Raw genomic sequence first — 15,293 nt, forward strand, 5'->3', positions numbered from 1 at the left:
CGCGATCGATTTCCCGCGTGGCTTAACTCGAATGGGTTTCGGAACGCGCGGCGTGCGTGCCTGCGTGCCCTCTTCCGCACTCTTCCGCGTCCCGCGCTCACGCGTCCCACCCCCCAGTTGTCCTACGATGCGCCAGAGTATTAAGCGTTTACACTTCGCGACTTGTGGAAGTTTTATTATTTTTCACGGCGTCTCGGATATCTGCCAAGTGAAACCCATCGTTGGAGACCGCACGGCATAGTAAGTAGCGTACTCGCGAGCTACCCATCGTGATTTCGAATTGATCCTTGGAGACGCATTCCGATCGAGAGCCCGCTTTGAGAACGCGCACCGACACTTTCCCGCGTATCGCCGCCGATTCTACGATCGTTTACATTTACGTAGCCTTCGAACGGGCGGTTACGAAACTTACGCGGCACCCGCGCTTTTCGACCGGAGAAATTCCTACGTTGCTTAGTTATCCATCGAGGCTCTTGTGTACGCGAAACCTCTCGTAAAGCGATAATCGATCGTTTTTAAACTATCTTTTATTTTGCATTAAATCTAACTTATATATAAGTCCAGTCGATCTAATTATCTTGCTAATCTTGCTTTCCTAATTATCCTGTGCGTTATATGTATATATGCACACACCCATACATGCCATATGCATGTGCATAGATATGTGTATATATATAACATGTATACACATATGAAACATTAACTAGGAAAGACTTAATTATTTAAATCAAATTGATTAATTATATATAATTATAATCAAGTTTTGAGTAAACTTTCAAATATATGTAGGTCTTGCATATAAATCTCACAATGAAGTTTTCGGAGGGTGAACAAGTTCTTGCCAAGCATCCAAATACTTCTGAATATTATAAGGGAAAGATTCTCAATGTCAGAGGTGATCGATATAAGATACACTTTGAAACGGGCATTGAGTATACAGTTAGAGAAAATGATATAAAGGTAATTTGTTAATAATTGATGAAGGAACATTGTTAAAAATTATACATTATTTTATAAATTTTTTAGAGTAGAATCTAACTCGAAAGAGTAAAAGTTGAGCTAGTCTTGAAAAAGAGTGGCTTAATTTTTAATCTTTAAGAGTAAGATTTTACTCTTTAGAGTAACATTCTAAAAGTTTTAGAGAATAAGGAATACATAAAATAAATTTAAGGCTAAAGTTTTATTCTATATATATAATTTTTTATCCTGAAAGGCTGAGAGAATAGGAAGAATCTCGACTAGAACAAACAGAACAACAAAAAGCCCTACAAGACGTTCTCCTAGTAGGAAGTCGCCAAGTAGGCGATCCCCTGGAAGATCGTCTCACAGATCCCCTGCAAGATCGCCATCATCTACGACTAGGAAATTACCTATTCGTAGCACACGTCTCGCTAAAATATCTCTGTCTCGTATAGATGTTGAAGGCAGTAAGTATCTTTGTGTGATATGCAATATTTGTCACTTGTATTCTAATATTCATACAAATTTGTTCCTATTCATGAACAGATAAAACGAGCAATCATAAAGGAAGCGACATAAAGACACTGAATGAGAGTCCAACTGATTCGTTGCCTCTACAGCAACGTTTGAGGGAAATTATGACTATAACACATAGACCATCGCTTCTGAAGACTGAGCAGGAATATAAATCGACTATATTGAGAAGTATTGATAGAGCTGCCTCGCTTCCAGTGGAAAGGAAAAGTTATGTACAAGATTATCCTCTGGGAGAAAAAGAAAGAGGATACTCAATGCAAAGAGATCAAGTATATATATGTTTTAATAATTTATTATTAATATTCTATTCTGTCTATTCCCCTTTTTAAGCTTTACAATAGAACGGTATGTATTATATCGATAATTGTTTCAGGATATAACAAAAGCTTCACAGGAAGGTGAAAAATGGGAAACGGTTGTGAAACGTGAGAAAGAAATAAATAGAGTTGATAAACCACAAGAATGGGGTGGATGGATTGGGACATTTTTCCTCACATTTATATTACCGATGTCCGTAATCTTACCACAACTCTTATGCTCAAAAGGACAATGCAAATCTGCACTTATAAAACTTTCTGCCGATGTGAAGTCTTATATAAATTTATATACATTGTTGTCTTATATTGCATTTTTAACATTATTGGCTTTTATTTCGATTATACCGATTGGGAAAATCATAGATGGGCAGCAGAGTAAAATTGGAAGACTTCAATATCGCATAAATGGTACATTTTAATATCATCCTCATTTCTATTGCTCGTGGCCGAACGTGGTGATTTCTCTCATATGCCTGTAGTGTGCACGCTGGTTGTACACAGTCGTATGGGAGTCGATTCCAAACGAAGATTTATTAGAGAAGTGCTCTTGGCAAAGATACTCTTGGTGGTTTGCCATTCTTGCCTTCCAAGAGCAGCTACAAGCGTTTGAAAATATTTTTCGGTTCTGCCTGAGATCGAACCTGGGATCTCTGGCATAGCAATCTCGTGTGCTGCCTGCTACGCCACGCTCGCACTCAATTAAAATTTAATACATTAATTTGAACATTTTAATATAGTGTGATTTTTAATTACGTTATTATTTAATGTTTTTTTTTAATTTTTCAGGCTTTTTGAGCGCTATAGTGGCTATAATGGGACTTGGTTCATGTGTATATATGAATATACCGGTCAGTGAATACATTCTGAATAATATCGTGCAGTTGTCTGTCAGTGGGTGGATTGTGGGAACGATTTTAGCTTTGGGATTGTATATTAAGGCAGGAAAAGCTCCAGTAATCAATCTGAATATATATGCATCAACCAACAGCAAGATATATAATTTTTGGCAGGGCAGAGAAATTAATCCACGAATTGGCACTTTGGACATCAAACTGCTGTTAATACGAGCTTCTCTCATTGGCACGGTAATTGTTATTTTATGTTTTTTTTTCGCATGGATTATACAATATATAATAATACAATATAATCAACAAAGGCTTTAGTTGTAAACAATAAGAGCCTTAAGAAGGAGCATATAAGCCTAGTGCTGGATGTCTGCCTAATTTTCTTTTATTTCAAAAATAATATATTATTTATGTTATATTATTTTTTTGAAATAAAGGAAAATTAAACAAAGACATCCAGCACTTATTTCTTGTTACGACTCTTATTGTTTACAACCAAAGTCTTTGTTGATTATAATTAATTGTATTAATTATAATTATATAACGTGAACATAGCCATCGCCCTTAAAGCTGTTGGCAATATAAAGAGTCCAAATATTGAGAAACTTGATGTAGCTACAGTATTAGCTATCTTGTTACAGCTATCTTATATTTTACATGGATTAATATACGAAGCTACTATCTTTACGTCCTTTACAATAATGTATGAGGGAACCGGATATATGACATGTGTTAGTCACTTGTTGTACCCATTCTTGACGACTCTCACCACAAGATTTATATTATATCAGACGTAAGTTTAATAAATAAATGTATTAATATCTTATTAAAATAATATTTTAATATTTTCTATTTAATGTATTTTCAGGATGAAACTTGACTACTTTGTTGGCATATCTATTTTGTGCTTTATAATAGGATATGCTTTGTATTACACTAGTAATTTGCAGAAAGATGAGTTCAGGAAGAATCCAATTTCACCAACAGTACCTTGTAAGTGTAAAGATGAAAAATGATGATTCTCTTTTTTGTCAAAATAAATTCATATTCTTAAAATTTACAGATTTGGAAACCATCCCGACATCACATGGAAAGAAGTTGATATTGTCCGGTTTATGGGGTCATGTAAGACATCCCAATTATTTGGGTGACGTTATAATGCATTGGTCTATCGCGAGTATTGGCTTGGCAAATGACATTCTACCATACTACACCGCGATCTGTTGTACGTTAGTACTCTCTTATAGAGCTGTGAGAGACAATAAACGTTGTCAGATGCGCTATGGATATGCATGGGAGCAGTATTGTTCGCGTGTGAAGTACATGATTTTGAAACGTGTATTTTAAGACAACAACGCATAGCGTGGTATTTTTTAAATACCAAATTCTATATCAGTTATCACAGAAGATAACGTTCATTATATTTTATAGGATCTCTAGTTATGTGCATTTTACGATATTTTTATGAGATGATGTAGTGATATAGTATTATAAAGTATACAAATATAAAATCGGATAAGAGCCAAAAATATTTTAATAATATTGACAAATATCACATTAGAGAGAGAGATATATATATACATATATTTAAGTTTATAATATGAATCTCTACATATGTGATGACAAGTGAACATTATGACACATGTTTTGATAAAGAGAAGAAAACTTATGTATTTGTAGGATAAGTATATATACATAGTATATTTGTTAAGACATGTGCCTGTAATATCGAGCATTATAAACTTAAAAATACAAATTAAGAAATTTTATACTTTTATAAATTAAAAAGGCATAAGTGTACAATTATGTTTATTATAGAGACTATGATAAGCGTTCTTTAAAAGGTATAATTTTTTCAAATAAAGTATATTCTCATCTATTTGTTTGTGTTTATCTTATAATTCTAATATAGCTGTTTTCAACATAGACTTGTAGTCATATTTTTGGAGTCTCTAATAGTTCACATGTGGTTATATTTTTGGATTAGGAGTTTATAATAGAAGCCATATATGAAATAATATTACGGGATGCTCTAAATTTCTAAATTAAATTATATATAACAAGTTACTGTTACAAGAAAGCCACAAAGCAAATAAGAAGTGGTCATAAGTAAAAAGAAATGTTACTGTAACTTAAACGGGATTAAAAGTATTAAATGGATTGTTAATAATATAAAAATATGTAGTATATTTGTACACTTATTTTTTATTAAATTGCTCGTATATATACATGTACATCTAATTATTATAAAAACAATTCCTTAAATTGAATTGTTAAAAATATGTCCATTTGTCTGTAACATAATTGACAAACGGAAGTTTAGATATTTTTGTGTTGTAAATTAATAAGTGTCTTAGCCGATCGTTAATAGAGAATATCCTCTATTTTATATATTCTCCTGTCTAAAGAAATTATTTACTTCTAAAAAATAAAGATTTTTCGAAATTGCGTGTATGTCTCACTATAAAATGATGAAAACAAATTTCTGTATATCTGTAAATCTATTCTCGGTAGACACGTGTTTAATTGCCCAAATTATTATACGTATTTATTCATCTATTTTTATATAGTTATATTTATTTCTTAAAATTATATATTTAGAAATTGTCGTTAAGCCACAAATGTACTCTCTACATGACATTTTATTGCAATTTTGTTTTGAAGAAAAATATCTCATATTTGTACGTAACGATATCTGATATAATCCATATTTACAAATTGTATAAATGAAAAATGACAATTAAGAAAATAACTTATAATGTGTAGAAAGAATTATGTTTATTACCGATCCATTCGTTATATTTTCAATGTATTTCTACAAATTATTATTTATTATACTGATATCTAATTCTTTCTTTTATTTTATCAGTCGCTTTATTTGAACTTATAACTTGATTCGTTATTTACTCACTTTTAACATCTTCCTTAAATCTACTTTGTGGAGTTGAGGGCCAGAGAATCAGTTTGTATAAAAACGAGCTCTTGCGATCATGAAAGTGAATCAAAGTGTGAGCCAATATCACAAATATAAAAATAATATATATTCGATTTTATATTATTTTATGAAGCTTTATCATTACAAAAATGACATTTGATCATGTTAAGAATACATTCTTTTTGCTGATACATTTGATTAGTCGAATAATTTTCGATCAATTTGAAAAATAATTTTTTCCTTTTCTGAGAAACTTAATCTTTTAAGTTATGTTACTTTTAAAGTAAGAGAGCGATATGTAAAATTTTGAGCTCTCTATTAACCATTATTATTAAATCTAACATCTGGAAGACTAGGAAAAAAGATTAAAATTTTTTTTATTTATTTAATTAAAAAAAAATTAACGGAAAGAATAGAAAGGTATTTTAGGTATTATTTTGTTAAATCGTTAAGTAATATATATATTTTTTGACATATAATGAACAATTTTTCAATATATAAAAACATTTTGGGAATAAAATATACGACTTAGATCACTTTTATCATCACGGACACAAGTATCTCATTTCGACACATTTTGTTTCTCAATATCACACCGCAAATTTTGTTGTTCGCCTATTAGCCCTTCTTGTACGAACATGACAAAGTTATCATGCTTCATTAGGAACATATTGTCGCTCGTCCGTATTGCTTATATATTGTTATATATGTATGTATCATATACTTTCTAATTAACGAAAATCTCGTAAATCTCTGTTGGCACACACGAGTCCCCCGTTCTACTTTTATCGATAAATGTTTCGTGGCAGTACTTTCGATTCAGTACTTTCATCACCTGCTAGTATTCGGTGGACCTTCATCCCCGTGAAAAATATTGCACATAGTTCGATGATCATGGTAAAGAAGATTTAAAAGGATCCTCCCGAATCGATTGGTCCTTTTTAGGCGTATACGAGGCAGAGCGGGATTCAATTTTTAATATCCGTTCGCCGCTCAGAAGAAGTAGAAGATCCAGTACACGACGTTAAACAACATGAAGCTGACTGGGAAGATGATCCGCGAGTACTTGTCTATCACGTTTACATCCTTGATCTTCGGCATTGATACACGTAACACGGAAGCTCCTCTACGTAGAGCGTGTAACATCTACAAGATTCAATTGCAATTTTAGACTTAAATATATTTTAATTAAATTTAAACTTTAGAAGCGATTTACAAATTTAGGAATGACTTTATCATTCTTTTCATTTTGTGCGGTTTTACAATTTTTATTTAAATATCTTTTTTACAAAAAAATTGTAAACTGCTAAAAGGTAATGAAAATACTTGAGACGTTCCTTAAGTATTTTCTGTACAGTTGCGTTTGTCTAGGACATGCTTTCGAATACCTTTGGCTTGTGCGGTCTTGGACCTCTGTATCTAAGACCGCTGTTTCGACTATGCGTGTTGTAAGCGGCAGTCCTGGACATACGAAAACTCGGCGGAAACTTGGCCGGGTCATGGTCCCTTCCAGCTCCCAAAGTCGATGAAGCGCTGACTATGCCTGACCTATTTCTAATGCTCGGCAAAGGTGACATTCTGAGGTCCTGAAGCTCTATGATATCCGCGTCCGTGGAGCCAGGAAAAGGCGAACTGATTTTGCTCCCTGAAACGAAATTGGATTGATCGAATAAGCAAAAAATAATATAAATTTTAAGAAATTTTAGTAGTATTAAAGGGTGATTGGTTAAATAAAATTATTAAGCGTGTACCCAGACAACACACAATAAGAATACTTATCGACCGTGGATCAATACAAACAATACAATAATTAAATATACATACAATAATCCATATTTATTATAATTTATAATACAACCAAACGTTTCGGTCTGTCATCAGACCATTCTCAATAGTGTTACATACAATTATTAAAAATTTCGCAATAAATTTGAATTTTTACAGACCAAAATCACTCAAAATGTTATTATACATATCGCTGTCAACAATAATTAAGATGTAATTTTCAAAGTATCATGATTTTCGTCAACTGCAAACCATGGAAAACATAGTATGTGTCATATCGGTTAAAATGATTTTCATCCCCAGCTTTACATGAAAACAAGTATGCTCTAACCTTTAAAAAATTGTTATTCTAAATCACATTTTTATATTCTATTTTAAATTAATATTATAAAACTACTTACATTATAAGTGTGATTAACAATTATATACTCCTTAGTAATAATCTTATTTCATCATAATAACTCGACGCACCATTACCTGATACTGACAAAATAATAATTTATTTTCATCAATTTGAATAATTAATTTAATAAATTCACAAAACTTTGTAATACCTGCGTAGAATCATTACAATGTATCACTAAATATACTGCACAATTTATCAAAGACATTATTTTTTCTTTTTCCTTTCAACGTTGATAACAGTTATTATAAAGAATGCTAAGACGAACTGCGACACACAATAATTATAAAATATTTACAAAATATTTATAAATATTTATAAGATTTATTTTAAATATTTTGTAAATATTTTTGTGGTCTTAGATTACACGGATCATAAACATTTATTATAAATATTATGGAATATTTATTGTAAATATGTTACAGTAAATGCTATGAAAATACTTAATGAGACATAATCTAAGTAAAAAATACCTATCGGAAATATTTATTTACATTTATCATAAATACTACGTAAAATATTTAATCTATATTTAATAACATTTACTTATACAAACTATTTATTTATTATAGATTGCTTTAATAGCGTCGTTATGATTACACGTATGTACAAAAAGAGATCTGTTCAAAAAGTATCGCGAATTTTGTGTTTTTTCAAAAATTATTTATTTATTCATGAATATCTATTTTGTCCCCTTCAAAGTAATCCCCATCAGATATTATACACTTGTGCCAATGTTTTTTCCAATCCTCGAAGCACTTCAAAAAATCATTTTTTGTGATCTTGTTCAGCTCCTCCTTCGATGCCGTCTTTATCTCCTCAATCGTAGCGTAGCGTCGTCCTTTCATGGGCCTCTTCAGTTTCGGGAACAAGAAAAAGTCACAGGGGGCCAGATCTGGGGAATACGGTGGCTGCGGCATCATTAGTGTGTTGTTTTTGGCCAAAAATTCGCGCACAAGCAACGATGTGTGAGCAGGGGCGTCATCATGGTGCAAAAGCCAATTTTTGTTCTTCCACAAATCCGGGCGTTTCTGGCGGATTGCTTCGCGCAAATTGCGCATAACTTGCAGGTAATATTCCTTATTGACCGTTCTACCCTGTGGCAAGAACTCATGATGCACCACGCCTCTGCAATCGAAGAAAACTGTAAGGAAAACCTTCACATTCGACCAAACTTGGCGCGCTTTTTTCGGTCTTGGCTCGTGCGGCAGCTTCCATTGGGATGATTGAGCTTCGATTTCCACGTCATAACCATAAACCCATGATTCGCCACCAGTTATGACCCTCTGGAGCACATTTGGGTCGTCGCGGACAGAGTCCAACATCTCCTGAGCAATGTTAATGCGATGCTGTTTTTGGTCGAAATTGAGCAATTTTGGCACGAATTTCGCGGCGACCTGTCTCATGCTCAAATCACTGGTAAAAATCGAATGTTCGTCTATCGATATGTTTAGGTCCTCAGCAACTTCTCTGACGGTGATTCGACGATTGGCCAATACTATTTTCTTCACTTCATCAATGTTTTCGTCTGTTGTTAAGGTGCTCGGGCGTCCGGCACGCTCTTCGTCGTTCACATCTTCTTGGCCCTCTGAGAACATTTTGTACCACCGATAAAAGTTGTTTCGGTCCAAGGTAGCTTCACCATATGTCATAGTCAACATTCGGAATGCGTCCGCGCACTCAATTTTGTTTTTCACACAAAATTTGATACAGGTTTTTTGATCCATTTTTTGGAATAGGCAAAAATCGAAGACGAACCAAAACACGTGCAAGCAAAGCCTGGGGTGCGTTCAGGAATTACGTCTAGATAACTCTGGAGTGCTCTAGTGTGCGCCTTGGGCGTTCAGAAACTTCAGGTATAATTTACCCAAAGCGTTCAGAAACATTTTAGGTCACTCCGAGATCACTCTATCGTCAACCTACTTTTGAATTGGGTAAAAATCGCCCCGCATGCGCATTGCAAAATCACGTGCCTAATAGGTCAAAGACTAAGGTTAAATTCTACAATTAAAAAGGTTTACTTCTTTTTGAAGAAAAAAAAATGGAAAATTTAATGATAAATAAAACTAATTTTGAAGTTGTGCGACTAGAAAATCTTTATTACAATAGAGCTATTAACCTTTTATATAATCTTCTCATTTCTAACAGACATGGACTACATTTACACGGCACCCTTAATCGAGTTTAATAACATCCGTAGTTATGAAACTGGCCAATCACAATCATTCCATTCTCCCGAGGAAAAGCTGTGATTCATAACTATGGATGTTATTAAACCCGATTAACCCCTTAGCTGTCAGGCGAAAATCAGCTTTTCGTGCCATTTTTGTCTTGGAAAAAAATTTTCATTGATTTATCCTATAATTTTAGTGTTATGGTTTTGGAGGTCGCTGAATCCGAATCTGAAATTGGATTTTCAAAATTCAAAATGACGGATCCAATATGGCGGACGCAAATTCGAAAAATGGTTTGATTTCTACAAAAATTTGTATCTCTAGATGTTCGTGATCGCGAATTTAGAATTTGAGTCCTGACTCTAGGTATCTGAAATTCGGATACATTATGACGAATAAAAATTCAGCAAACCATTCATGGTTTACAAATTGGAGATACAAATTTTTGTAGAAATCAAACCATTTTTCGAACTTGCGTCCGCCATATTGGATCCGCCATTTTGAATTTTGAAAATCCGATTTCAAATTTGGATTCAGCGACCTCAAAAACCATGATTTAACAAATTACAGTCGAATCGATGAAGTATAAACATGTTTTTTTTCAAATGCGCACATATGCGTTATGAGACGAAAATGGCACGACTTTTTTCTGCGCATATGTGCGTCACTGACACTCAAGGGGTTAAGCGTGCCGTGTCACGGCGCAGAGCTCAGAGACACCTCAATCGCATCACCCAAGGCGTTCAGAAACTTCTTTGGCTCGATCACTCTAGGACAGGATGCACTCAGAGTTTACCTCACTCTACCAATACCTGAACGCACCCCAGCTGTCAAAAATTAACTGAACATTCAGAATGGCCGAACTTGTCGGCATAAGTGAGAGACATGAGTACCAACATAACGCCACAAAAAATCGAAAATCGAATATACGTAACCCGCGGAAATTCAAAATTCGCGATACTTTTTGAACAGACCTCGTATCATAAATACTACCTAAAATATTTAATCTATATTTAATAACATTTACTTATACGAACTATTTATTTATTATAGATTGCTTTAATAGCGTCGTTATATGATTACACGTATGTACTTATCTATATTGCTGCGTTACTCCTTTGGATCAATTGCCTTTTATCCGTCGATATTTTAAAACTTCATTTTTATCTCGTGATATTTTCTTCGAAAGGACATTGTCTTCGAAAAAATGTTTGAAATAACTATCTATTGTTAACCGTTAAATAGCTAATTCCCACTTAGTTACTCGTATAGATAAAATTATATGCAGTGGAGACAGATGCTAAAGCAAGAGATAATCTACGATTTTGATAAAAACTTATGTAAGAATAGAAGAAATATTGATTCTATTATGTTCGTACTAATCGGAAATCTTATTTAACATAAGCGTTGTGACTATATTATCGCCACAAAATTATTGATCCGATATTCGGCTCGGTTTACCTGTTTTAGAAGATAGTATTTTCTTCTCGTCGGTTTCTTTCTTCTTGGTCTTCTTCTTCGCTCTGGCGCCCCAATACGTGTAATTGACCGCCGCATATTCCAGCAAGGCCGCGAACACGAAAACGAAGCACATCACCAGGTAGATGTCAATAGCTTTCACGTAACTGATCCGTGGCAGTGAGCTTCTAACACCTGTCGATATGGTTGTCATCGTCAGTACGGTCGTGATGCCTGTAAAAAATAGAATGATATATTACACATCCCATATTTGCCTGTAATGAGAAAAAAATGTTTCAACAATTTATTGAAAAATAAAAATCGGAAAGCTAAAAGTTTATTATTACGAGAGAAGAAATAAGTAATTTACGTTTAATGGAAACTTAATTTTAAACAATTTGACGAAACTATTTTTAGGACGTACCGAGAGCTACTCTCGCACTGGTAGCTTCATAATTGATCCAGAAACTGACCCAGCTAAGCATCACGATTAGTATACTCGGCAGGTACGTTTGAAAAACAAAATATCCAATGTTTCTCTGAAGTTTGAAGCTTAACGAGAGCCTCTGGTAGATGCCCGTCGCCAGCTTCTCCTTTCGATCATTGGTCTCATAGCCGATAATCGTAAATTGCGGCAACTCCGCCTCCTTGACTCCATGAACGGGAGTTTCCTTCCAATACATTAGTACGTCGAGCACCGTGTATCCATCTGAACATTCAGAACAGCATAACTCAGAATAATTCGCAGTTCATTAAACTCACTATTTTTTCATTTATTCATATGAACGCATGTGCAAAACTGATAGCGTTTTTCATTGGCAGAACTACACTGAAAAAAATGCATGTAATTTTATTTGAAAATTACATGTTTATGACTGGAAAATTACTTAAATTACATTGGAAATTAAATATGATTGGAAATTTACTGGAAATTGTAAATTTTCAATCATATTTGGGTAATTTTCCGATCATAGACATGTAATTTCCATGTAAAATTACATGCATTTTTTTCAGTGTAGAGCGCACTCAGTGCAGTTTAAAGTCGTTGTACATAAAGATGTCGATTTGTGTACGTTTAATAAAAATATAGAAACGAAATAAAATCCGCAAAATATTCAATATATTTTATTATGCTATTTAATAAAATACATATTGGGCATTTTATCAATTAAGATATCCCACTTTTACATTTAGATTAGAATAGTGTACAACAGCTTTAATGTGCACTAAGTGCGCACTAGTTCTGCCAATGAAAAACGCTATGAATATTCTTTCATTGATTCAAATAATTGTATTTTTACTAATATCCTAGATAATATTATTCCAATTAATAACATTTGTATTATTTCGGAAATGTAAATCTACAAAAAATTTAATTTAAAAAGAAGATAGGAAATATTCTTAAAAATTGACTTTTTATAATATTTACATATTTTTAAATCTAAAGAAAGTAAGTACGTCGTGGCTTTTTATGTTTTTATGTAAAGACATAAATATTTACAAGAAGAGAATGTTTGATAGATAATATTCGAATAATTGTGAATGCATATTCCAATACGTACAGCTTTCGATTTCAACTGTACAATTTTGTGAATCGAGGGGATAGTAATGCAAGTCCATCATGCAGGCCAGGGTCGTTGTGAATCTCATGCCGTATGTGATTGAGCCATCACCAGATAATCTAACGAGTTTGTTGCGCTCGGTGACGTCGTGCAGAAAGCTGCAATAAATTCAGCAGAACGATCAGTTAAGGCAAAGCTGAGAAGATAAAGGATTAAAAAGAAAGACGCTTTTAAATAAAATCTTTAAAAATAAAATATAATTACAAATGTTTAAAGGTTTTGAAACGTCATATAATTTAAACAATAATTATATTAGGACTCTCAAATCTTAAACAACATAAAAATATAAATAAAGTAGGCTAATGAGAGTCAAGCAATTGTTTAAAAAAACGGCGCAATTGTTTAATGAAATCAATACTCAGGTGTTAGATTGAAGTCTTCTTTATTTGTACGTTTCGACTCTCTTTAGAGTCCTTCTCAGCAATGATAATACAAGTATAATTAGCTCATATGTCCATAATAATCAAGTCACTCGCAAATTGACAAAGATGCAGCGATGTTAATCATCACGGAACATGAAGCGTGTCGTGAAGCAATGTTAAACATATTAAAAATCAATAAAGGTGGATGTAATAAAATTGAATAAAATCACACATTTTCAAACTCACGTCAGTGTACAATAACGTGTCGTTCAGATATATTGTGACTTGATCATTATGGACATGTGAGCTAATTATACTTGTATTATCATTACTGAGGAGGACTCCAAAGAGAGTCGAAACGTACAAATATAGAAGACTTCAATCTAACACCTGAGTATTGATTTCATTAAACAATTGCGCCATTTATTGTTGCTTGAGTCTCATTAACCTACTTTATTTATATTTTTATGTTGTCATATAATTTGTCATTATAATTACCTATTTTTATCGTTGGCAAAAAACGTATCCGGGACCCAAATCTTTTCCGCGAAATCGCCACTTAACGTCAGGACTTCACCCTCGTGTGAAAAGGCGAGTCTCTCGTCCTTCCAATATTGATTTAAGTACATTGTTATCGTATAATCCTGAAATACAAGTAATAATTAACATTGCTGACAGAACTTGTTATTACAATTAAGTAAAACAAATTATATGAAACATATTTACATAATATCCATTCGTTGTTTTTAGAGAGAGGAAAGAGTAGGAAGGATATAAGAATAAGAGTAAAAGGATGCTCGAAAATACATTTCAACACAACGGCGCTATCATGGATGAAAAGAAAGAAACTTTGTTGGGCGCATTGACGATCGAGCGGTTATCCAAGCCCAGGGAATACGATCCATTTATAAATCGCGACGAGGATATGAATATCGGTGAGAAAACGAATTTTGTATTTTGACTTGAACATATGATATGATATTCCAATACAAACGTCTCCAATGCAGCACAAGTATGTCGATTTACATATGTATACAAATGTATACATATATATTACAAGATTAGAATAAATAGTTGTAATATAAATAAAAGATATAGGATAATAATTTAAAATACTGTTTTAAAAACTTGATGAAATATTAACTTCATGTGATTAGAAAATTTAATTTAATTAATTGCATTAAAACCTAGCTATCAGACAAGTGGATTAAAAATTATTGCCACATCGGAAGTATTCTTTCTCTTTCTACTTATAAAAATATTTTGTTTAATTTTATTTACTCACCATATTGACTTCTGAAATCGCATCGAAACTCGCAATGGTGAGATCCATCCCAACTCGTAATGGATCGCCTTTAAAAAATAATCTGTATTTTAATTTTGTAGATACGTTAAATAATTTAGAAAAGTGCATAATCTTTAGAGTCTCAATTTTTTTTGCAATATATATGTGAAATAGTCAGGAAAAGAAATATAGTTTAAAATCTTCGTCTAATCCGTTGATAATATCGGAAAATTACTTCCCCTCGTTGCACGTTCGATTAAAACTGCTGATTGCGATCATGCCTTGTTGAATGACGTGGAAAACTTCATTAAAAGCTTTCCATATCGCTGCTTCCGAGCTCTATTCTAAAATTTAATTCTATCAAATATGGCTCGAAACCCGAATATTATAGCAATAGTTTTATTTGTCAAGTCCATTTCAATAGGTTTTTCTTACGATTAATATATTTTTAAATTGCATGTTTTTTATTAATATTTTTATAGGTACATAAAAAAGAATAATATATATATGTAGCTATTACATATATAATATATGAATATATGTATATTATATATGTATGTATTCATATGTATTAATATATGTACATTTATTATAATTGTATTATTAATAA

At 32.8% G+C, this 15,293-nt stretch overlaps 2 protein-coding genes across 2 annotated transcripts in view; one reads left to right on the forward strand and one right to left on the reverse strand.

The window, feature by feature from the left end:
- Positions 1–170: 170 nt before the first annotated feature.
- LBR (lamin B receptor) lies at positions 171–4,212 on the forward strand. Its single transcript, XM_018518789.1, has 9 exons — positions 171–240; positions 790–960; positions 1,214–1,427; positions 1,507–1,766; positions 1,871–2,222; positions 2,601–2,905; positions 3,205–3,452; positions 3,528–3,652; positions 3,723–4,212. Exons 2-9 carry the CDS (start codon positions 811–813, stop codon positions 4,004–4,006), a joined length of 1,938 nt encoding a protein of 645 aa, XP_018374291.1. The 5' UTR covers positions 171–240; positions 790–810; the 3' UTR covers positions 4,007–4,212.
- Positions 4,213–6,195: 1,983 nt separating this feature from the next.
- Positions 6,196–15,293, reverse strand: part of Lcch3 (Ligand-gated chloride channel homolog 3) — a 12,076-nt gene continuing 2,978 nt past the window's right edge. Inside the window, 7 exon segments of the mRNA XM_018518822.1 lie at positions 6,196–6,740; positions 6,983–7,239; positions 11,418–11,648; positions 11,839–12,123; positions 12,977–13,134; positions 13,897–14,042; positions 14,684–14,824. Coding sequence (XP_018374324.1) covers positions 6,588–6,740; positions 6,983–7,239; positions 11,418–11,648; positions 11,839–12,123; positions 12,977–13,134; positions 13,897–14,042; positions 14,684–14,824 — 1,371 coding nt within the window. The 3' untranslated portion in view covers positions 6,196–6,587.

The sequence above is a fragment of the Trachymyrmex cornetzi genome, unplaced genomic scaffold (assembly GCF_001594075.2).
Source record: "Trachymyrmex cornetzi isolate Tcor2-1 unplaced genomic scaffold, Tcor1.1 scaffold793, whole genome shotgun sequence".
NCBI lineage: Eukaryota > Metazoa > Arthropoda > Insecta > Hymenoptera > Formicidae > Trachymyrmex > Trachymyrmex cornetzi.